At 37.6% G+C, this 26,174-nt stretch overlaps 1 protein-coding gene across 1 annotated transcript in view; it reads left to right on the top strand.

Annotated features, from left to right (window-relative positions):
- Positions 1–26,174, top strand: part of CadN (neural cadherin) — a 1,574,690-nt gene that overhangs the window by 658,822 nt on the left and 889,694 nt on the right. The window contains exon 15 of the mRNA XM_071591874.1: positions 16,205–16,394. Coding sequence (XP_071447975.1) covers positions 16,205–16,394 — 190 coding nt within the window. The remainder of the gene's footprint in view (positions 1–16,204; positions 16,395–26,174) is intronic.

Below are 26,174 nucleotides of genomic sequence, written 5' to 3'. Positions count from 1 at the left end.
TGTACAAAATCAACATTGTGCTAACACTGTGTTTGGAGCTTGGATTGTACGTTATTCGTTGGCTTTATACATTTATTCCACTAGTTAAGTCTAATTAATAGTAATAGACTGTCATTGTGATGAGAATATAAACTTAAAGGTAATTTTCAAATAAATCGAAACTTGACATATTTATAAGGTGCGTTTTTTAATGAGCAAATTCCTCAAAACACTCAAAATCGATGAAATTAATTTTGTGTGGTCAACGAAGGAATTTCAATGAATTTTTCCCTCGGTCTTCTTCGTGGAGACTTTTTTATTCCGATATTCGTTTTTGGAGATTTTCCCAATAATGGAGGGTTCTCAAGAGCATGTTTCCATTCATTGGTCCAAAAAAATAATAAAGTCTAGGCATCTGTATCTAAAATTAAAAAAAAAAGTCTGGTTGAAATTTTAATTGACCTGTAAACTCAAATTGTGCCTGGATCAAACAGCTTGTGATTAAAGTATATTGTCTTCAATCGAAATAAGTGCCCAGTTCCTCATGACATGATATTGTGTATTAGATTTTGTCCGAGTCTAGCAACGAAGTCGAATGATGGAGTGGGGGTCGATATAAGCTGGAATATTTTCTCGCGTTTTCAGTTGCGCTTTCTGGCTCAGGGAAATTATTTCAAAATTGGCACCATTCAGAATTCCTCGGCGAAAGGATATTTTCCTCGACGGTTAATTAAACTCCTAAACGAGGTACGCAGCAGCAGAAAGGGGTGCCTTTTACGGTGGCCGTTTGCTGCAGCTTACTCCACGGCCATTTTTTCCGCGAGCCTCCCAGCCTTTCCTCCTTCACTTTCCTCCTACCCCACTCATTCCAACCCTCCAAATCCCTCTCCACCGATTAAAAATGCGCAATAAAAGTTAGTGAAAACTGCCACTGCACGGGTGTCGCGCGCGCGTGAGTGCTGCTTTTTATTCGTCGTCATCCGTCTGCTAAATTATCGAAGTAAACGGCATTTCTAGAGCTGTAGGTATTTTAAGTAGGAAGGCTTTCCAGTAAAAGAGTAAGATAAACGCATGATGATACGCACCAGTATTCTTTAAAAAAAGGTAGGGTGGCTTTCTGCCAAAAATGTAATCATATGTTATGGAATTTTTGTGGATAGTAACGTACATCTTTCCTAGCTGTAACGCCTGCGCTGCTCATAGAGAGATCAAAACGTAACTTTTGCTGAAATTTTGGAAGGGAAAGATGAATTTACTTGAGCCATGTCATCGAGGGTAAACGGAAGAGAAACTTTATCTTTCTTTTCATTAGTTCAACAGATATTTTTTCATGGATATCGATAAGTAAAGATATCTTCGTATTCAGTTTTGCTGATTAATCGTTTTTGCTCATATTTCAATGCCTACTCTTATTTAATGCTAGTGAGGTGCTTCAATTCCTATGGATCGTGCCATAATAAGCCAATAACGTTATGCTTATTAGATGTGTCATCATTTTCCGGACTCATAGAAGGAAAAAATAGTTCGTTTTCTTTTAAATTAGGATTTAAAATTAAAATGCATGATAAATTGATGTTTTGATGTTGCAACATATCATTCGCTCTGTCTATTCAAAGAAATACGGAATAAATGCAATGCCTTTTTTCAGCGTCTCTCCCAGAATTTATAATTTATTATGAAAGGTCCATATAGATATCTATTTATTTCTTCTGTGGATTCTCCAATGACGCTTCTGGCTATGAACTGAATAAACTAAAATTATATGTGCTGTTTTGCGGCACGATGACACACGGAGTTGAATTACATCATGGATTATATACAAACCCTTGCTACAACCTTTGGGGCTTTGTGTAGATGTGATTATACTAGGGAATTAGGTGGAGATCAGATCATTGTTTGTGCACAATAACAATAGCTAAATTTCACCGTTGGAAAATGTGTTTACAGGTTTTTAAACTAGTTAAATTCCTGAATAAATTATGTTATTATTGCATACCTTTTCAAGTAGCTACATTAAATCATAGATTTAAAAACTTTCGGCACACCTTTTTGGTAGAAAATATCCGTAATACTCAGTATATTTATTCAAATATCAGTAATTTCCTATGTTTGGCATCTGAATATTTCGTCCCATCATATTGACTGGATCATGTCATGTCATGGTTAGTTTCGATTTCGTCCATTTAGATTTGCGATGCACAGTTGAGACCTGTAGGATCTAGATTGGAAAACATTTTGACTTTCTCATGAGTGCATGTACACTGTACTTTATAACAACTCGAGTTCTTTACTTTGCTGAAAATCATTTATTACAATGGCCTTGTAAGCATTTACCGATGAATTCATGGTGGGCGCACACACAATTCATCCATTCGCCGCGTAGATTCTCATGGGTGAATATTTTTTCGTAGGATGTTTGAGTTGGAGGCAGATTAAATTTTTTAGTGGGGAATTTCGGAGTCCAAGAAACCAACGTCGGAGGCACTCTCTCGAGTATATCATTAAATCAAATGCTTGAAATTGCCGCACTGATTTTGGAAAAAAATTGTCTACCTCACATTGACTTTAAAGTGCTCTTTTATTTTCATTATTTTACTTGCGTGTAATATGCATAGAGTAATTAACTTCCTCGTTCTTTTTCAAGAACGCATATAATTAAATTTCATACGGACAAATAAAAAGAAAAGCGTGATGGAGGACGGAAGGTAGTGAGATAAAAACGTGGGCGAGTGTTCGTTCCTTGTGCGCGATGCAATTACGTCTCAATGGCAGTTTTAATGTGTCTGCTGCCGTTACTCAGACTTACACTTATCCACCTTGCAATTCAGGGCGAAACTTTTATTTTGACCTATTGAGGAGCTGAAGGAGGCCTCGCGTCTTAAAATTGTAGAAATCGCATTCTGCGAAACATTCGGAAAAATTGTCTAGCCTTTATTGCATGAATTTTGCGTAGATATTGTAATAAATATCAAGCTTTTGATACCTATTTCTTTTTTATTGAGTAAAAATAAACTATTTTTTATATTTATTTTATCTTTAGTTTTAGTTTAAAATATTGGAAATCCGTTGGAATTTATTGCTCAAGTAAGTAATAAATTGCCTAATTATTCTCCGTTAATTATCTTATTTGAATTTGTGTTCATGCTCATTATGTCCCTAGATACCGACTTAAAAATGGGATTAAGAGGCTATTTGTGTCTGAAAATGTTCGAGAACATTCAGCAGTTCCTGAGTGCGTAGTTAGAAACAAGGCATTTCTTGTGCGAATGTTTGAGTATTAAAATCAAAGTTGGAAGGTGATGAATATTTTTAATTTTCCTAGCAATTACTTGGTAAATGGAATTGCTTATCGGAATGTCACTTCAAAACGAGATGATAGCATCAAAATGTTACACACATTTTAAATGATATATATTTTTTGATTGGTTAATTTGAACATCTATGATATGACATTCCCGAATTATAAATTCGTCCTTTGCCTTTGTACGATTATAAAATTTGGAATGATCTCTGGGCATAAACGGATTTGGGGCAGAGCAAAATGGGCAAGCGACCAGGAACTTTGAAAGTAAGGATCTGGTCATGGCTGCACCAAAGCATTTACCAGAGGTCACACAAATCTCGCCACCAGCTGAAGAGCTTAATGCAGTCTTGGCTCTGCAGATACCTTATGAAGTATCGTAGAGTGATATTTCGAACGAATTCGGTCCCTTTGTGTTTCGAGAGGAGCAATTTTCAATGGATTATCCATTAGTAATCGTCTATCCTATGGTTTTACTATATATATTCTGTAGGTACACATTTTAGTGATGATTAACTTCGTCCGCATAGTTCGTTTACCTGAGGTTAAAGGTGGGCGCATGCTATAGTTCACGATGAATATTAATCAACACATCGGATTCTTTCAACCCAAAATCAATCCAACGTCCGTCGATATACCAAAAAATCAATGCGTTTGAATCAGTTTATTGGAAAGCCATTCGGCGGAAATCTGTTTGTCGAAAGTCAATCGTACACGTTCTGTCAATATTTAAAAAAGCGTAAAATTGCTATGGCTGAAATATTTATTGAAATAAATTTAAAAAATATTTTATTTTAAATTGTGAGTTCATAGCCGGGAGGTTTTTTTTGTGATCGTCAGCTTTGCTGTCTTAAATCATTATTGACACGGTTAATTTTCAATCTGTTACTCCAGTGATGAATTTTTTACCAGTAAGTGAACTTACGTGAATCTATTACTTCTGCAATTGCCATTATTTGCCAGAAGAACGACTAAAGAATTATTCACCCAGTATTATTTTCCAAAATGCGCTCCCAAGTACATTTTTCACTTGGTACAACGAAAAAAAATGTACACTCAGTACAGTAAAACAGTCAGAGAGTGAGCCTTTTTCTTATTCCTAGCATTTATTTTCCCTTAGAATGTAGGCTATCGCGGATATTATTCATTAAATAAAAATATTTGTTAGAGCAGAAATACTCTAGTTGGTAGATACTACTCGGAAGAATCTAATCTCATACTGTTGAAATTTAAACAGTAAAAGATGCGTGAAATGTTTAACGCTTAGGAAAATCTCATTTTCACACACTTCCCATCCATCTCTCGTCCGTTTTAATCCTCCCTCCTTCCTGCGGTAACTTCGTACTAGTAACACCCATTTGCGTTTAAATTTGAGCTTGCTACTACAATTTTTCGTTTTAGTCTAATTTCTATTGTAATTATTTATTATGAAAGTACAACGTGTTTATCGTCTATTGAATTTTTAAGATAGGTTTTTTCTTATCTGATCTGAAAATTAAAACCCAAGAAGGAAAGGTTTTTGGCAATTGAATCTTAGTTTGTTAATGTATAGTATGAGAAGTAATTTTTGAAATTGTTTCTTATTATTGAGTCATGAATCTCGTCGAGATATAACTTTTTTTTCCAAGCTTCGAATACTAATACGGTTATTAGCTTCGCGGCAGAGGTTTTCATTTTATAACTCGATTTCTTTTCATCTCAACATTTTCTCATCAGTTTCCTAGTGCAGGGCATTTTCCTTTATCACTTTAGCCTAGTTTGACGATTCATTTGTGTCGGAGTTCATGATTAAATCGGGTGTCCTCACTAACGGGAATTGGTTAATGTCCTTGAATCATATGTCCAGATTCATATCTCGATAAGTACGAATTATTCAGTGGCCCATTGATCCCTACGTGGTCACCGGTTGGATAGTACCCGTGAGACTCAGATTGGACGATAAACTTTGGGTCCCACGGTGACTTTTTTAAGAGTAGACGAAAGCCAAAGTTCTAGTTCCTCTCCACCTTTTCGACAACCTATAAAATCGTACCTATATCCTAGTATTTATGAAAATATACGCATATAGTTCTTTTTAAAAAATATTTTTTCTCAAAGAGTCTTATAGGTAATCTTGGTGATATTATTTCACCATTAACCTTCGGTGAGTTTAGCCTACCGCAAGATATCCCCTTGTTGAAAAGTGGCCTAACAAACGTTTGACTCTATTAATAACTTCACCTCGCGTAAACGGAAAAGGCCAGATTATTTATAAGGACATCAAGAACGAACGCCTAAGTGGATCAGTGAAAACAAATATTTCGTTATGAGAACTTTTATCTTTATATTCAAGTAATGCTTATAAATGCCGATGAAAATTTTTGTACTGAAAAATACACCTCTTGCATACACACAAAAATCTGTTTGACGGCTTACAAATACTGACTGAGCATGTACTTAGTTGCCATAGGAGAGGTTGGCAGGTACAAAGGAGGGATAGATACATTTATCTGAGTACTCTGTGTGACATTTTAAGGAGAGCAGGGCCAGGGTTTTTATAATCCCGTCCCTCGGAGGAATTTCGAGTGAGAGATGAAATCACTCCTTTCAGTCCACCCTCAAATGCAGTGGATATCTTGAATTAAAAAAAACAAGTGTCTTTTTTTATGGGCCTACATGTAAAGTCAGATCTTTTCGTAATGGTATCCTCGACTCCCGGCGTAGTGCTGTGGAAATCTCAGCAGCCAGGAGAGAGGAGAGATGGCAAAAGATCTGAGACCTACTTCAAGCCTTTCCTTTTTTCATTCATTCCTTCCACTCTTTCCCGAGAAAAGCGATTCAAGTGGATCGTTTCATCCGACGCGGTCCACCTGTGGCCAATCCAGAACTCAATTGCTTTTCGCTCTGGACTGTGGTGGTTTTCCTCAGGTCACAGAGTGTATACTCGCGAGGGTGACGGGCGGTTAGGGGGTGGCTTGCGAGTCCCCTTCAAGTGTCGAAATGGCGATCTCAATATTTCTCATGGGAAGAATTCGTTGAACCAGCTATTGATCTTTGAGAAACCTGTATTTCTCGCGTCGGACATCTGTAGTAGAATCCCCAGTTGTAATTCATTAAAAGATAGTTTTGTATCAGATATAAAACAAATATTTAGAGGTTGATGTCGCCAAAATTTGCGCGTACATTTCAACCCAGTCTATGGAAATGCGTTAAATTTTTTGATTCCCCTTGGAATTTCAAATTTAGTAATATTTAGTCCCGTTTCATTGCTGTCCCTCCGTCGGCTCTTTTCTGCTCCGTCGACGCTCACACTCGTGTTTTCGACATTCGTCGTCTCTGATTGACCAGTCCTTTTCCCGAAGATTAATTTTCAGTCTGACAACATCTGCTTCATATCGATTCAAAATTTTTTAATCTTCCCCTCATATATTTTTCACCAAGGGGGCAGTAACATGTTCACTCGTCCAATTTTACCCCGCTCGTAAAGCGGTCGACTTTTGTTTCTGTTAAGTTACCTCTTACGTATTGAAGATTAGCATTTCTGAGCCTACAATGCTCCTACTTGTTAGCGTACTTAACGTCAGGAAATAATCCCTCGGAGGAACTTTTGTGTAGCAATACTCGAATTTGCTTGTTCAGTGATAAAATGTTTCCTTTAGGTCTATCAGTTTTTGATGCTCTGCACTAAGGAATTATTTAATAACTGAGTTACCAGTTGATATTTCCATCAAGTGAAAATGCTATTTGTAACTTATCAATTTTCGCATTTAATTTTGATAAATTGCATCTTATGTGGTAAATTGGCTCATTATAAAGCCTTAATAGCTCTGACTAGTTGAAAGACTATTCCAATTCCAATGGTTTAAATCTTACGCCATGGGCTATTTAACTGCTGTATACTTATCAAAAAATGTTTTAAGGTTTTAATGATAAATTTGGTATTTGTGGCCTTTCCTGAAAATAAGACCTGTGTCTTAACCTGAATTATGAAATGTTTCTAATCATAATATGAACTTTACGTAGATTGAATTACAGTTTTTATGTAACAACGTTTACAAGGAATATCGCTGAGCATCGTTTGACGCACAAAGTAAGCAATTTCAAACGTAATTGTGAGCAGAGGGCGTTTGGGTATGAGCTTATCCCGATTTCATAAATATTTTTAATGTTTTTAAGTTAATATTTTTGCAAACGTGTTTTTGAGGTTATACTCATGGATTTTGTCATAATACCTCGTGAGGGGGAAAAGTTTGGGGTTAATTTAATATTCCATCGACAGACAGTTATTTCATCTCATGGCTAATTGGAATTTGCATTTATTTGCATTTCGGCATACTGTCTTTCGGCCTGCGAGTCTCAAAACCCGCATGTTTCCCGGGGGGTTGATTACATTCCATAACGCTGGGAATCACGAGCCTCCGTGACACTCCAGATTTTGTTTTCATTTCTACTGCGGGTAGTTTATTTTAGAGAGGGGTCATAGTTGCTTAATTAGCGAAGCAAAATTGTTATCTCAGTTTCACTAAATCATTCATGTTAGTGTGTGTTAAATATGCATATTAGTGGTTATTAAATACGTTTGATTAATTAATGTATATATCTCCGCAGGGACAAATACTCCTGTGTTTATTTTTAAGCCCGAAGTCGACGAAAAATCTCTCTCGAGTACCGTGATTACTATAATATTGTAATTTTGCCAATTATGTGTACTAGAATACGAAATAGTCATGTGAAATTGTGAACATCGGTTCTTGAGGTAATAGTCAATGTATTTGTCAAATCTTGGATAAAATATGCATTGCTTTAATTTCCTAAAAAAATATGAATATCAAACGAATCTGAAGTTTAGTAGTCTGATAGTTTATTTGAAACTTGCTTTTCCTTCTAAAGCAATATCTAGTGACATTTATATCACAGCTATAAATATTATATGTGGAAAATAGTTTAATATCGAAAAGCCTGAACTGTTATTTTTAATTTCAGTAGCCTTTGACAATGGAAAAGTTATCGTTTTTAGTGGCCAGGGTTTATTGACAAATTTATATAATGCGGGAGTGATTCCTGCCTAGTGTTACAAAAGCTTAGGTTCTCGAATTTATATAGCAATTAATAAATACAGTTCCTTAATTGAAGAATCATGAAAGGGTGGATCAAAATATGTAGCTGAAAAGTAACTCAGAAAGTTTGCCCATGTGAAGGTTGTGAAAATGTGAGACATTCAATGGCATATTCATATTTTCTTTTATCTAATATATATTACCTCGAATGCTAAAATAACACCTACACTTCGACTTTCAGGCAGTGTCATTTTATTTTCAAAATTCACCTTTTTCAAATTGGTAACAGAATTTCATATCAAGATAGCGTGGTGGGAAAAGTAGTCCAAGGATAAAGAGACAGGACCGACGCGCTATATGTGAAGGTGAAAGAATTGGCTGGAGTTAATAAGGGAAAATCGATAAAATCTAATACAGATACGAGGGAAACATATGAGTCGGACTACTTGTAGGAGGGATCCAGGCATATTGAAGAGAATGTATGGGAGAACTTTAAGGCGCAGATGTTTGGCCGGGCGGTTTAGATTCAGAAAGGGCATGTGAAGTAGATGGTATAGTAGTAGTAGGTATTGGGGGAGGCAACCGACAGCTACGGCCATTTTCGCAATTAGGGATGGGTAGGTAATTTGGTAGGGGTTGGATGTTCATGGGTTGCAGAAGTGGTGGAGAGAAACCCAGAGTCGGCATAAGCCTACTCTTAACGATAGGCGCCAAGGGTTCCACAATTTAACGTGCCATTCAATGGACGGCGTACTCGTAGTGCTTTGTGCATGGCTCCCCAAGTTGGGATCGGGATACCACTGAAGAATCCTGACAACCATGGAAAACGAACTCAGGCATTCGGGGTGGGAAGCCGTTACACTAGCCACAGTACCATCCTGATCCCCTGATGGTTATATCTAATTTCCAGTAGTACGCATTAGGTAATGAGATGGAAAAGCCATCGCAAAATATGAAGACAGAAAAAATAAATGAAATGGATGCTCCAGCTACCTGAAAATTACTCAAGCGTTTAGAAAATGTAGAAGAAAGAGTTCGTTTACGTCATTCTTGATGGAGGAGTTGGACCAGACATCGTAGTTACGCAATGTTAATCCTTGGCAGTAAAAATAGAAACACCGCAGTTTATGAAAAATATATGGCTATAAGTTTCATTTCTGATGAATCAAAAATAGTACAATGGATTATCAACATACGTAAATTGTTAGGAAGAAATTTGGATATAGCACGGCTATTTTTTTCTCTTTCTTGAGGATTCCAAAGCGTTTGAATGAGTCGAGTGAACAAAGTTACCGAACGTATTGCAAAAGATTGCCTGCATAGGCGAAATTAAAGTCGAGCACTTCCAAAACTCTATATCTCTCAGACAACACAAGTAAGGGTAGCAAATGTTGTGCCTGGAAGGACAGCAATAATCAGGGGGTACAGACAGATTTTTCTGTTTTTATTAATATAAAATCTTCTGCATTTATAAATATTACCATCGTGCGTCTTGTAGATAACAATTTTACTCGACTGATATTTTCACGCGGGAAACCTTAATCTATGTTTTCCATGACATAACACTAAACTGCAGTGTTGGAAATTATGTCAAATACACCGAAGATATGCCGGCAATATCCTTTATTAATTAAGAGATGCTTGTTTCTTTTGAATTTTTATTTTAGGCGCAAAAATATAATTAAAGTATTACAATGAAGTGCGGAAGTCAGCTTGTTAGTTGAGCATTAGCCAGCGTTCGACCACGGTCGCATTACTTTCACGTTTACTTGCCGCCGATGCCCGTGTGCGCGCCGTACAGTAAATCGCATCATATCAGACGTGGAAGTCTATATAAATAAATTTCTCTCGGGATCATCGACGCTTCAAAACTCAATTGGGGTTGCATCATAAATACATTTTGGGTACGCCAGAGGACTAAAAAAACGTATAGCATCACTGACGCCCTTGAAATTAATGTCAATTAAAGGAATGAAATCAAGCTTTACTTTGTGGAAACGATTCATTTTTAATAATCGCTTTTCATTTTTTGCATGCAGCTCCGTTTGTCTCTGTGAACCCTATAAAGTACCACCACACGATGTGAAAAAAACGGCGCAGATATGGAAATGAAAATTGACGTAAAGGAAATAAGGGGCGTATTTTAGTACGCCCCTTATTTCCTCCACGAGTTAATTTTAATGGCTCGTGGAGTGAACGCCATTTCTATCTGCTAATTTTTATTGCTAGCTTTGTTGTTAACTTTTGATAAATTCACCTTGAATGAAGTTGTAAATTTGTGTTTGTTAACTAGTGAGCTACATAGGTGGTCTCATTATTTTAATTACAATGTCTCAATTATTGACTTGCATTAGGCTTTTTATTGTTTCTAAAAAGTCCTCCTATTTTCATAACTTCCCTTCTTCCCTTTATATGCGCGATAATGCATTTTGCTGCAACCAACATAGATGGGAGCGTGTAACTTGTCAGGTAGATTCAAATTGGGATAACAAAAAAGTCTACTTAATTGGTGTGGTCATCCCATTAGTACTTATGGATAGATCTAGCGAATAGGGAATATTTCCCCCAGTGAATAATTTTCATGTTATCTAAGCAATAAATGAGGGATATCACCCGAGTAATCTATTGCATAAAGCATGAATGTATCTAATTATAGTCGCACGTTCTTGTGGTTGGAAATAATTGATACCAAAAAGAGTGGCGTTAATTATCTCGTCTAATAGTTTTGTTTTTGCTCATGGATTGTCTTATCAGAATCGTATAACAAATGTATATTTTACGGTTTCAAGTTTCACATTGTGGAAGTATTTTACAGCCAAATTAAAAGAATTTGTACTTTTCTACAGACTTCTTAAGTCCGTGGGAAAGTAGGGTATGTTTTAGTGCTAATCGAACAATATTATGAATTATACGAAGCCAGATTAACTTACGTCAAAATATATGCATTATACATATCTGATGAAAACATCTCTGTGTCGTAATAGTGAACTTTATTGTTACAAATGTAACTTTATTCGCATTTAACTTTGGATTTTATGAATTTTTGATTTACGTTTGCAGCTGTTATCATATTTTTCATATGAGCAATGAAACAATCGTTGAAACTATGTAACTATTCTATATAAACCCATTAATAGCCGCGGCGATGTGTCATCAATTTGAATTTACCTCTCCAATTCCTACGTTTTTCCGTAACATAACTTATACTTCTACTTTTGTCTTCTTCTGTATCAAACTTAGTTTTTTATTTCCTATCATTACTAAATCTGAAATTCCTCCAATTGATTCTCTGCTTCGTCGTGAGAAAATGCAACATTGTCATTGTCTTATCTCTTCAACAGCCAGATTTCTGAACCCCACAGCGCAATTTTTAAATTATTGCTAATCTTGGCTGATCGAATATTTTCTCTTTTGGCGTAAATCAAATCATAAGCCTCTTGAGAATATCATCACTTCAGATTTATGATTATTTATGCCCTCCCATGCTTCCAATGCTGCTTGTGTAATGAGAACCAACAATCACTTCTTGCAGCCCGGCTAACTAACACTTTATTACCCGCAAATCCAAGGCTGAGTTGCCCTTTTTCTCTTCAAGCGCGTCGAAGCGCTTTGTTGTCGTTCCGATTTCCGCGTCAACGCGCTCGAAAGCTTTCGTGATGTGGCCCTGAAACTAGCGTGCTGCATCCTTGCATCTATCGCACCAGGCACTCCGGGTTGGGTCGACTGATGCGCGCACCGAACGCTTCGAAGCGAGAACGCAGAAACGGAACTGCAATCTAATGCGCTGCGCTGGTGCCTCAAAGCGTTTGAAGTGAAGACCCGACTTAATCATCTCCCCGCCAACTTTCATGCTTGCTACCAATCTTCTCCATGCCAATTTCATGATTTCCTCTGCGCAGAAGTTAAAAAAAAACTCGGTCAATAACGAATAAACGTTCCCATCCAATTATCCATTGCGTATCTGTCTGTGATCTCTTATTCATGTGTTGGTTTCAGATTGAACGCCTATCCATCTTAGTCTGCACATATATTCTGCATTATTTAAAAAAAAATTGGTCCCCTTTAAATTTTCAAATGGGTTTACAGTTGAAATGTATTTTACATAAATAGCTAGTTAAATAATTTTTATGTTGGATAATGCTTACTGAGAAACCTAAGTGATGTAGTACAGAGCAGTAGCATGTCTGGCAAACCTCAAAGGTGAGGGTAATTTTTCATATAATCAAATATAAAATCATTATAATTTTTAAAATAATAGCATTAATTCAGGTACGGAAACGACCCCCTCAATGCATGATTTTAATCTCGCGGGACATCAGATGTTTAAAATTAGTTTCTGGTAGATAAGTAATGTTTACCTGATGATGCCGCAAGTCGGTGAAACGCGTTGTACCGTATAATAAAATCTGTGGAAAAGTACGAGTCTTTCTTTCTTTTTTAGTAATGGATATTAATTACTTCTACGAAGTGAAGCCTGAAACAATAGAATATAAGTAATGTTTATTTTGAATTTTATTGAGGTAAAAATATTCACTAAGGTCTGGTCATGCCCACCCCTCGGGATGCACTGCTGGCTACTGGAAAGACGTTCTTAATTATGTAATATATGAGATGCATGAAAATATATTACGAATCGTTGTTTGGAGAAATCCGAAGAACATCCTAATGGAGCTTAGAATTACGTTCAACTTTTCTATCGAGTCCTGGTTTACCCACCGTGTAGATTGAGTCACACATGTGAAATTTCATGTAAAGCAGGCCACTTTTAGCTGTGATATTTTGCGATCAAAACAATATTCACTCCAGCTGTTGCATTCAAAAACCTCTGCACCCCGGCCACTCTACGATACGCGTCACAGAAGGCGCTGTAGTTATTACCTGCCAAATTTGGACTCCGCCTCATAAAATTGCTTTATTCAAACTCAGGCAATGTGTAAAATGTAATTTAATGGGTAAAATTCAGAATTTATAAACCATTTAATGCCCCTTTTGTGTTTCGCGCCCATTAACCGCATTTATACCATATCATGGACTACCCCATGCATTTGCATACAAAGAATTAATAAAACCGCTCTTTCTAATAGAGTGAGCATATTAAATTGTTAGATATACTGAAATGGGAGAGTTGGAAAAATAGAAGACAAAGGAGTAGGTTAGGCGCGATGTATAGAATTGCTAAAAGGACGAAGCGTGGGAAGATTTATGGAATGAGATAGAAAAGCCTAACTTCAAGGGACAAAAATACCATAGTTTCAAATTAAAAAAAGGACACAAAAAACGAATAAAAAAATACTTTTTTTAAATAGAACTATTATTGATTGGTACCAGCTGCCTGGAGGTTTGTTTTAGCCCTTTCCATCCAATTTTAGGAATTTTAAAAATAAATTAAAGCAGCCACTGGGTGATAAACTTCTTTGTAGTTATTAAAATATTATTTGTATGTGATGTGGACGGCATTTTGTATGTGATGTGGAAGTGTCATTGTATGTAAGAATATTTTAAGTTCAACAGATTCAGGCTTGAGGTCGTGGAAGTTCATCATAATGAAATAAGGACAATTTGCACTTTTCCACAGTTTATTTAACGTACGACGCGTTTTGTACCTGATGATGACTCTGTGAGTTGAAACGCGTCGTACGTTAAATAAACTGTGGAAAAGTGCAAATTGTCCTTATTTCATTAAGAATATTTTGTCTCCTATCTGTTTCTTTAGTGCGTGTATGCACGTATTTTTCGTTGTAAGAGTGATCATTGGCGAAACTTGACCGTTGCCACCAGGAAAATCTCCTAATTACAACGTAATTCTTAAATAATAATAATAATAAATTAAATATTTTATGAAAAATATCTTATGGCCTTTCATCCTCATTGTTGCTACTACATTGTAGGAGAATTGATCCTACTTTGATTTTGAAGGAGCGAATGATGAGTTTTCATGCCATATTTGTTGAAAATCATTTAGTTCCTCGATTTTCTTTCACAAATATTTCTACACGAGTGATAATTTAATGTCCGTTAATGATACCCGGAAAGCCTACGGCGTGTTGCAGGGGGTGGTTCAATACCAGACAAGTAGCATCAAAAAATGAGTTTTTATTAATTGTTAGTAACAATAAATATGTAAACTAATTCAAATAATGCAGATGACTATAAATACAGGTACATGGTGTACGGTAACCTAAAATGAAATACTTATCTGCGCATAAACGACGAGCTGGTAGTAACAATAAGGGTAACGAACTAAGGTTAGCTGAAACAATTTCAGCATAATAGGCTACATGAAATGAAAAAAAGAAAATTATTTTTTCACTTAGGACCCTCGTAGTTGTTCTGATTCTTTATCTTTCGTGGGAAAAATGAAATTTTGAATTTGTCGGTTCTACACTTGATATAGTCATGCCTTTGAGAGAAATTGAAATTAAGTAAACTAGTAACGTCATTGTTTGATGTTTTAGTTATTTCAGAGTGAAATAATTGCGAAGTATTTATTCTATTAGTTCAATATAGGCTATGTTATGGAGTTAAGAAATTTAGATGTTATTTTTGTTTTCTTGAGCACCTTCCATCATGGTGAACCTCCTTACTGCGATGCGCTGCGGGATAGCATTTTTGCGCTCAGCTCGCGTGTACTCTTCCATAATTCAAATGCCCGTCTCTTAATAAATTATCTGTGAAGGCATTTGGTGTCCTTTCTGCTCACGAGGTTTCCTCTTGGTTAGTCCTCCTCCTCATTTTTCCTTCTTGGCGGCTAATGAAAAAAATTCTCCGATGCCAGCGGTGACCCTTGCTAGTCGTTTCGAGGAGTAAAAGAAATTAAAAAAAATTAAATGGCAATGATAATAATTATCATAAAAAAAGCCTCCTTACGAACCTTGTCCTTGGGGCATTTTCGGACTGCAGTGGTGGTGGCTTAATGAAAATGAGAATATTCCTCTTCCCCTGTTCCGCCCACTCCCATCCCTTGCCCTACAAAACTTTATCTCCGGACTTTTCGGGGCGGGAGGAAATCTAATTAGTGCCAGGGGATCCCATTCCTTCATCGTCCTCCTTCCTCGGAAATAAAAAAATGATGTATATTATATATATTTCGCATTTTTTTCAAAGGAGACGAAGGGAGGGGAGCTTATACAGGTTTCCGTTGAATCCGCGTGGGGCTGTGAGGGCGCCGGAATAGCGGCCAATTAGGTTTCGAGTGGGAATTTGAGTGAAAAGTTCTCCGTGGAATGAAAAAATTTTCCGAATTCGAATTGATGGCGAGAAAGAAAGTCCAGCGTGTGAGGGATTATGTATGGAGGTAGTGGGAGATAAATAAGGGCGTTCCCCTCGGAAATTTGTGCTCTTTTTTTTGTGACATTCCGCGGCCACCTTTGTCGTAATTATTTTTTACTTGTTCATCCTCGTGTTTTGTATGATTTGAATGTTGTCCTTGATTGAAAGAGTATGAAGAGAATATTCATATGGGTGAATGGCACAGTTTTCTGTTGCGTGGGTAAAAAAAAATTCCTATGCACGCTCACGGCAGGGCATTTCAAACGATCTCATTAAGGCAGAAAACTGGATCAACGTCATTTTGGCGTTTTCCCGCCTTTACTCGAGTTTAATGTGCGCTTCAAATAAGAGTTAATAGAGCAGTATTGACTGAGAGAGACAAATGATTTCGGTCTGGTTCCAGTTTGCGAAATATGTGTGGAGTTTTCGCTGATTGAACATTGTTTTTAATGACACCGAATAACCATAATTTGGGAATAAAATGTTAGGAAGAAAGGATCTCAACATCTCAGTCAATTTTAGGCTATACTCTGTTATCTAGCAGTTAAAAATCTAATTAATGTAATTGTATAGTTTTTTTTAATATTTGAAGGGAATAAACGACACTCTTCCCCTTTAGGTTTACTACTACATAGTAGACTCACCCCGTAACGAAGGCAAAGACTTCTTCGAGATCAACCTTCAGACTGGAGAGGTCTTCACCAAGGTGGTTTTTGACAGAGAGAAGCAAGGAGCCTACGCCTTGGAAGTCGAAGCCCGAGATGGCGCTCCATCGGCCCGGCCAAACTCGAACGGACACTCCAACTCTGGTGAGTACGATTAATTACTGTTTTCTTCTTTCATAGTCTTGGCGAGTAATATCTTTATTTAAATCATAACGCTATGCTTTTTAGGCAGTACAAAATTGGAAATTTCTCATAAAAGATCGAGTTACATTTTTAATATGTATAAATTATTATCAGGTCACTGCTAAAAACAAAATTTTTATCGTTTTCCGTCGTTATATACGAGCCGCTCACTTTCGTGCTCGAAGAAATAGGTTTAGAAGTAAAAAAAATGTTAATTAATTGTTATTCAGGGTGGCTGTTGATCGAAAATACCTCAATAATCGGAAAAGTATCGGGGAATTTTTTGCGGAAAAAAGATACTCTGGGTAAATTCCATATTTCGAGGAATATTTTGAGCGACACTGACGGGAAATCGTATTAATTATGCGAGTCATCATGAGATTTATTTTATGATGAGAATACTTGACTTGTGCTTTTTTTCAGGCATCTTCATTCTGTATCATAATTTTGGTTTGTCAAACATTTTTCCGGTTCAATACCTTTACTTATTCTGTGTTTCACTCCTTGTAGTTAAAAAATGGTGGAAGAAAGATAAGACAACTATAGCATCAGAAATAGGTGAGGAGATTGTAAAATATGCGAGGGAACCGTCCGAAAAGCTGGAGAAAGTTGCAGGGAATTCGAGATGGAATTTTTGTAGTCATTCTGTTATTATGATGGGCGTGCAGATATTGAGAGATGTTGCGCCATTTATAGGTTGTTATTTAGTGACCGTTATCAATTTTATCCCCTAAGTTTTGTACATTCAATAAAATATGAATGTATTCACTCACCTGAAATTACAACTATTTAAAGGGATCTTTTTGATTCATAGATAGTCATTTTTTATACCCTTTTTCAGTAGGGTTTCAGTTTAGGGTATCCTTTTTTTGTACTTATTACTTCGTAGAAGTTGTTAAATCAAATCAGCCACCTTGTCTGGGGCTACCTGCTTAAGCCAGAATTCTAATTACCTCGCGCCAGTAATTGGTAAGATATGCAGGTCGAGCATTCATTAAATATCGTAGTTCTTTTAACTAAGGCGATCACATTTTTTAATGAACCCAGAAGCTTACCAAACGTACTAATATAAGCAACGAACTACAAAATTCTAATTGATTACGTAAAAGTAAACAAATATTTTAACTCTACATACTCTCCCCCTCTCTTCATACCGTGTAGCATGCCTTATAATTTCCTCCCCTACTTCGCCTGTTTGACGTTTTCCCCTCTCTCTCATTCGTTAGCATTCCATCGGATATCAAAATGCTGTGCCTCCTTTGTATTTCTCGTAAATATTTTCTCTCCTTCCCCACCGTGAATAGTACTTCTTCGTTTGTCTTCCTTTTATTACATTTCCATATTCTTATGCACTCCCACCTCTCTAAAGCCTTTAAACTACGCTTATCCTCTTCCCTCAGTCACCAAGTGTTCGAGTCATGCAAAACTACGCACTGTATTAACGATTTCACAAACCTTTTCTTAAGATCATTTCTCAAAGTCATTGTCATCAACCTCATCCTCTTATTATTTTATTGTGGACAGTTATTTATCTCACGCCATTTTCTTTCTACTTTGTCAATTTTAGTTTAAAACAATTCCTGGTTATATTGACTGTTTGGAATGGAATTTATGTCCTCCGTTTTAATTTTTTAACGTATCCTTGCTGTTTCGGAAATCGACTTATTTTTCCTACACATAATATATTTCCTTTGGATATCCACGAAAAATTGTTGCCGTCGGAAGATGAAATTCCTCCTTGAAATAAGGCAATGAAAAGATGCCGGCGAAGCAAGAAAAATCGGAGAGCGAAAATTGCTGTTAAATAATGTAATTGTCGAAATTTGTGCATTAAAAAGCATGGGATTAATGATGGCACCTAGGAAATCACCGAAGAGTAAATATAATTATTGTTTGCATTTACTAAAAGCGAAGCTCGAATGGTGCTATTATCTGATCCAATGATTCCATAAATTGAAATAATCAGTGAAAACTGAATGGATTGAATAAAATTATGATTAATAGATAAACCCCCTGTGAGAAACAGGCTTGCGAATATGTAACATACCATTCCGAGCTTACTTTTGTAATTGATTCTCCAAACTTGCTGTCGTTCAAAATGAAATGCTACATTTAGTAACCCTAATAATTCGCGTAGGTATATTTTGACAATGCTTTGCTCTAACCTCAAATTAGGCTTGATATAGGTTATAAATCGTTCATATACTCGGATAAAGTTTCATATTCTCTAACCCGAAGGTCGCAAGTGAAAATTTAGCTGTGGGGATTACTAAGGTGTATCCAGGGTCTCAGGTCAGTAGTTGCCCCCAGTGAACCCGAGTTGCAAAGTTTGGCCGCAACTTGTCGGTGAACCAATGTTAGCACTTTGATTATCGCTCTGCCTTCATTTTTATTCCATAGCAGTCGACCTGGAAATCTCATGGGCTCGTAGTTGTTGTTCTAGCACGAGAGTGTGCATGCGTGTGCTTGAGTGTTTGTGAGAGAAATGTATCTCTGGTTGTTCCTGGGTCCCCCAACGGATATCTCTGGGAAAGCGAAAACCCCATTCATCTCTTAAACAATTGCACTCCGTGTGCAGTCATTGTATAATTTGTTAGGAGCCAGGTGAAGGCTGTTTTGTCGTGTTTTCGGAGAGAGAGAATGAATCATCTAACCCGTCCGTACCTCTCCCTTTCATATATCGCTCGCTCATGTGTTGCTCTTCCCGCCAACTGTGAATTATTGGCTAGCCTCATCCTTTAGGAAAAGCACGATGTTGTAAGCGTTTATATCTGGTCCTACTGGTTCATCTCGGTTACGATGGCGTATTAAGTTTCATTAAAGCTGGAAAATGTCCTGGTTTTTCTACGTGCGACTCACAACCCTTAATTATTTATTTATCTATTCGCCACTATACTGTATTAGGTCCCTTCCGTCTGAAAATGTTTTTTTCTGTTCTGCCGTTAGGCAAAATGGTTGTAATATTTCAGGTGTTATAATTGACCCACAACATAGTAAATGCAATACTTACTTGTTTTGACGGCATATTTGGCTGGAGAACGTGGATGTGCTAATGTATTTATTCTAATGATTATTTCGAATCCGAATACAGAATAGCATAAAATAAGAACTGATCGATGTATTGCACAGTGAAGAGCCAGATTTTAGTAGTAGTAGTAGTTATTAGAGGAGGCGACCAACAGCTCAGGTCATTTGCGCAGAATCAAATTTTATTTAAAGAGCTCATTTAATCAGTGACCCATTTAAAAAAAATACATTTGTGAATGGCATTTTTAATTTGACATTGCCTGATTATTTGCTTTGTACACTTTTTTGTTTCATGCAGATTGCATAGTGGATTGAAAGAGTTGTACCTAATAAATTTGAATGGTTCCCGGGAAATTGAAAACATAGATATATTCATAAAGTAATGGGAGTTAATAAAAATTACTGGAATAATCATTTGACATGGCATTCATTGAGTTAAATTGGTGTGCACCGCTTTGAACAATTTTTAGCTGAAATGCCATGAAAGCCAACTAGCGTAGCCACCAAAATTTGTCTAAAGGTTTTCAAAACGTTAAACGGAAAGGCAATTTTTAGAAAACCTTTTCCCTATAGCCTTACTTTTTCAATTACAGAAATAATTTTGAATTTCGCTTGCGTGGTCATTTGAAGAATTGAATTTTTGCTCGCACGCACACATGTCGTATTAATTGGTGGACGTACGTCTGTCATAAAATGTCTGAACACGTGACGAATAACTTCAAATTAATGTTACATAGACTTTTCTCATCACTTTGGCTCATAGAATTTTTAGTAAAATGTGGATGAATGCTGACTCAATTAGCACCGCAATTGCACAAAGCGATTGCAATTTTTTTGGCGATTCGTTGTTTTCGTGTTATGGATTACATAGGAATCCATTCCCCACTCACTTAACTGTTTTCATCGTCGCTCCTGTAGGATATTATATTGTCTCCCCTCTCATACCTCATAAACCTAAGCAATTCAGTGACCGCGTAATAACGCAAGGCAATATTCTGATGCTCATTCTATCCGTGCTCTCATTCTCTAATTTCCTTCCTCTTTCCTAATATATTTCCTCTATTTATTTTTATAAAAATATCTGTTTTATTGTTGAATCTCCTTGGCTTTGCATTTTACCTACTTTTTAACCCAGTAATAACATTCCTCCCGCAGACTGTATACTATGTGCCAAATATGTCTAAAATTCCGCAGTATATTAAATGACGTTATGTTTCCCGAGTATATTAAATGACGTTTTTCAAAATTTCGCATTAACCTTTAGTTTGTCTGTCACCGGCCTTATCACTTTTCGGAATGTATATCTCTGCTTGCCTACCTTTTATTTTCATTTCATTAGTACTCACGAAAGTCATGACGCAGTGCACTTATTTATCGGGTTGCGTCGTCGAAAGGTTTTACTGTATGCTTTGTGAGTTATGGAGAGAGAGTTATGAACGGGATTTTCATTGCTGACATTTAGTTACCTCTTACGAATTAGCTCCCGTTTAATGCTTGAGTTAATATGTTTTCCTTTCTATGCGGCATCATTATTATTTGGGTATGCTTATCGGTACGAAAGATATTAGGACCCAGCAAATATTTGGACCATGGGATGATGAGGATTAAATTTTCCTCGAGGAAGTAGAGAACGTAGTTAGTACGTACGCATATTTCAAAGTAGAGGACGATGCTACTTTTAGGTAGCAACGATACTCGTATATTTGTTTGAAAAATATTCTCAAGAGGTACATAATGTATTGAATTGTTAAAATGTGTCACCGAAAGAATTCTAATAGAATGATTATGATTAAGAGAAGTGATAAGATTGAAGAGTAGAAAATGCAGAGATTTAAGATTCCAGTATATGCTTGCCTTTCATTCTCCAACCTGTATTGGCAGTTATGACTGTTGTGCTCTGGCTCTCGTTATATTGCCAAATAATTTTTTTTGGAGCTGATATTTGGAAACAAAAATAGCCTACGCCTCTCTGGATTATTGCTGATCAGCATGATACCTATCCTATATTATCGGGAACCAATTTTTTTTCACCCGTCGCGGGTGAGTGAAAAGGGGTCAGGGTTGTTAGGGGCATTGTCCCCACATAGCAAGCCGCTGTGCCACCAGCAGTCTTTTTCCTCCGGTCTCTCTGGTTATATGATTTTTTCACCTTCCGGATTCGTGATGCTCCCTTGTTCAACCACTTTGTTGGTGGAATTTCGTAGCCTCTGTTTTAGCGCTGCCATTGTGTTTATTTCAGGTCCTACATTATACGAGGGTCATCTGGAAAGTAGTACCCGTTCGTGAAATAAAGACACAAAAGTAAATATTAACAAACATAAAAAATTTTATTTGAAAGAGGATACTTTAAACTACTTCTCAACATAATCTCCAAGCAAATTAAGACATTTGTCATAACGTGTGACAAGTTTCTGTTTTCCTGCTGCATAGTCCTTCGCCGCCAGCTCATTGAGATACGCGAGGGACCCATCTTGCACAAATTTTTGCATAATGCAGATGGTGTTTAACAATTTCATGAACAATTGTTCGAGAAACATTGGGAAAATGCTCACAGATGTCATCAATTGTGACGCGCCGATCGTTCCTCACGAATTCGTCAACTGAGCTCACCAGTTGGTCTGTAATGACAGACGGTCTCTCCGAACGCTCATCGTCGTGTGTGTTCCCCCTCCCCATGTTGAAGTTGCGACACCACCGCCGAACAGACGACTCGTCCATTACATTGTCTCCATACACCTCCTTTAATTGGCGATGAATATCACATGGGCGAACGTTTCTTGCATTGAGGAATTTAATCACTGCCCTCACTTCACAACTGGCGGCGTTCTCAATTTTTTTAAACATTGTAAACAATCACAGAAACAACACAGGCAATGCTAGCGTCACGCAACTTGGCTCAGAGAAGGCAGACAAGCCACTGAAGCTATCTGACCTCGTCCAGCGGCTACTCGCGTCGTCAGCACTTCATGCGGCACGAACGGGTACTACTTTCCGGATGACCCTCGTATTAAGTTCATAGTTGCTTTTGTCCACCATTTTGCTTTGTAGAATCATTTCTCATCTGTTCAACATTCAAACTCATCAAGGCAGTCAGGGAATTCTTTTATCTCTGCCATGCATTTTTTTAGCGTACCGTGGCCAGAGGAATTCTGAGTGGACCACCCAAAGGCACTCTATTGGAAGGTAGTCATGAATCTCGTTTGCCTACTCTTTTGTTTTTTCGGATCTTGCGGCTCCGTACTGAAAATTAGTTTAGGTAGAAGATGTTTTGAATTAATATGTGACAAATGTTTGTTGTACATGCTTTTCTGTCATTTGAAGTAGTTACTTTATCTTAGTGTCGCAAGTATATATTTTTTTGGGAATAGAGAATTTTGTGTGGAATTCTTTGTCTTTTGTGTTCCTAGAAGAAATTTTATGTATCAAGAAACTTGTACGTATATAACATCTTGAAATTCATAGCCAAAGGAAATATTTAAGCAGAGACAAATTTTCACTCCAGCGTTGTTAAGTTAAAATTTATTTAACGTTATCAATCTTTAAAACATCATACTTTACCCCTTTCACTTGCAATGAGTTAATTCGATTGTTCCTATGAAACTATCTGATTAAAACTGAATTTTCATAAAAGGACATAACCACTTTTGCAATAATTTTGGCTTGTGTGTTTTTTTTTCATAAGGAGAAATTACCATAATGGAATAGTCTTTATCATCCTCTTACTTAAGTATCTACAATGAAAACTTGAGTCATGATTTAAGGGTACTTTAAATCATTAGAGACATAACGGACAGAGTTACTGTAGCAACCTTAAACTTGTTTTTTTTTGTGTTTAAATACTTTTTAGATGAAATCATAAACTTATCTTTACTTAAGCAAAAAATTATTTACTTTTGAAACTTGTATATTACATTATATTTTTGTTCGAAACGTTTGTAGAACTTTGAAGACTTGGAAACTAGTACGTATCTCTTTGGGCCGTTTCGAGGATTTGAACAAAAGTGGAGCTCGGCTAGATCCCTCTCTACCTTCATTTGAAATGTAGTCCCTGCCGTTGAAGTTTTTTTTTCATTTTTAAAGTTTTGATTCACAAGGACACGGAAGAATAGCAGAACATTCAATGAGTATGTGTTCCATGTAGGCCTTAGACTGCAGGAGTAGAGCCAAAAAATAAGTAAAGGAACAGCACTGTCCTCACCGTATCACTGAGTTCGGTGAGACGAGGTTGAAATTGAATTTTATCCCGCTTTGGATTTGAAATGCGGGACTATTCTTATGCTTTTCTCTTTGTTCTATCATCTCCTCTCTATTTCCACCATATTTTACGAGGGTATTCCACTATATCTCCCTCTATAGGACCCCTGCATAGATTTTTTCCCCAACGATCTCCTATGACGTTACTTTATTCCTTCTAGCTCCAGAAGTACTCCTTGCAGTCACTTTTACTTCCATTTCTCGGCGTTAAACACTATTTTAATAATTTGCGTTTCGATGGCCAGATTAGCTTGCATAAAAGATTTGCACTGATCCATTAATTCAATCGGTAACGAACTCGTCGGTGGACACTATGTCTGCGGCCCAAATCCAAGCACGGGGATATTCCTCTGCGATAGCTTTATGCGATGCTTGTTTCTGATAAGAAATGAACCCAATAATTGGGCGGCTAAACACATAAACCGATGAAACTTTTGTTGTGAGATTAAATGCTAATTCTTTAAGCGGTACATCGTCTTAAGTGTGTCATTTTCTTGGTAAAATCTTTTAAAAAATAACTGTACTCTTTTCATACGAAAGTGCATTGCGATGAAGCAGAAGTAGTATCATTATATACATTAGCGATTAAATCATATAATACTAGTTTATCCTTATTTACCATTTCTTTGGTAACGTCTTAATGATGAGTATAAATTATGGGGAAATTTATGAAAACTGTATGAAAAAATGTGACGTTAAGCCTCTTTTCCAACAATATTCGCTAACTAGGGCACGATTTTGCTGAGATAATTACATAGAGATGGTGTGCCAAATTAAATATAGAGTTGCCTATTTAATATAAAGTTAACGTTAGAATCTGTTCGTGAGCTTAGTTGCCTATTTAATATAAAGTTAACGTTAGAATCTCTTCGTGAGCTTCCTGGAAACGTGGTGGTTAAATGGGACTTGTAGAACACTCCAGTTCACATCGTGGATTTCGTTGAGAACAATAGATCTTCCGTTGTGGCACTGCTTCACTTTGATCAATGAAACTTGTGTCTGCTCCCAAGTGCATCCGTGACACGATTCCCGAGTACTTGCGAGGAAAGAAATCCAACCCCAGGATGCGTCATACTATTTCGTCCAAATCATTTTTCATTCGCGATGATTCCGTCTGACGAGTAGATGCGCCCGCCACCGATGAAGAATTGTTTTCCTCGAGTGGATCCCCCCCCCAAAAAAAGCGGTCGGAAACGCTGCCGTTTTCGTCCCAAAAACCCGCATTTCGCCGAAACTTGATTCAATTTAGCACCCAGTGGAGCCGGAGTTACCGAAAGCGCTTCTTAACTGCCAACGATTTGTGCCGAATTAGTTCGTGGGGGTGCTTGGAGAGGACGTGGGGGTAGCGGTGGTGGGATTGGATGGACCCAGGGTCATTTGCAGAGTTCCCATCGTCCCAATTTGTCGCCGCCAACTCCCTCTCCACATTTCTTCCTCCTCCACCCTCCGGAAACCCCGGACAGCTACCCCTCTGCGTGTCCACACTTGCCTCCTCCCTCCACACCAACTTCCCCTCGTCCGTTCATCTTCAGTGCCTCGTATTTTACAGTCGGCATTGCACGTTGACCCACGTGGTCATCACTCCGGTCTCCCCCCGTCTTTCTCTCTCTTCCTTTTCCACGGCCGCGCGGTGTTCCGATTCCATTATCGATCCCCGGCGTTAAAACACAGCATTGGAATAACACTTTAAAGATTTTTTTGCACGTTTGGAAAACTGTTATGGTGCAATTTTTTCCACGATCGCAGTTATCCAAATTTGGGCTTGTGAAAATTAACGTTCATTTCAGTCACGGGGTCCGAAGCGTAGGGATGAAATGTCAGGCTAAATGATATTGTCCACATCGGCCATGTGGCTTATCGATGCCCATTCTATATATCTGTTCTCGAAAGTTCCCCTTATCGACCGGTTCGATACGAATTTCATTTTGGTGTGATATCGATTCGCGGCCATGTCAAGCTGCTCGATTATCGCCGTTTTACTTTCCATTGCTCCCTTTCGTGTCTGTCCCCGTCGTCACCCTCTCTTATACACACCTTCTCTCCCTTTGCTCCTCTCTGTTCTGCATCCCACGAGTGAAAGACGCGCCGCATCCACACATATTGCCCCTCCAACGCAGGCGCCTCCGACAGTGGTGAAGTCTACGCGCCCGCAGCGCGACGATTTAGTGAACTATTTTTCTATTTCTGTTCGCCGGAGCGAACCCTGGCGGCTCGACCAACGCCAGAATGCATTATTTCTCTTTCTGTCTCTTAAACAGAAGGACCGTGAAATCGCCAAACGACTGGTCCCGCTCATAAACTTTCCTCTTTTTCGTCGCAGGATGTGTATCTCCCGCCTCACCAAAAAAAAGGAGCAGATACGCATGTAGCGTCACCTTGAGCGATGGGCGGACTAAATTGCGTTTAGATCAAAGGTTACAGTTATAGTGCGTCCATGCGTGGACATCGTCTGTGCTGCAC

This window comes from Hetaerina americana, unplaced genomic scaffold, assembly GCF_022747635.1.
Source record: "Hetaerina americana unplaced genomic scaffold, ioHetAmer1.1.p SCAF_5, whole genome shotgun sequence".
Classification (NCBI taxonomy): Eukaryota; Metazoa; Arthropoda; class Insecta; order Odonata; family Calopterygidae; genus Hetaerina; species Hetaerina americana.
The sequence above is the reverse complement of the archived record's forward strand: the minus strand, read 5'-3'. Positions and strand labels throughout refer to the sequence as shown.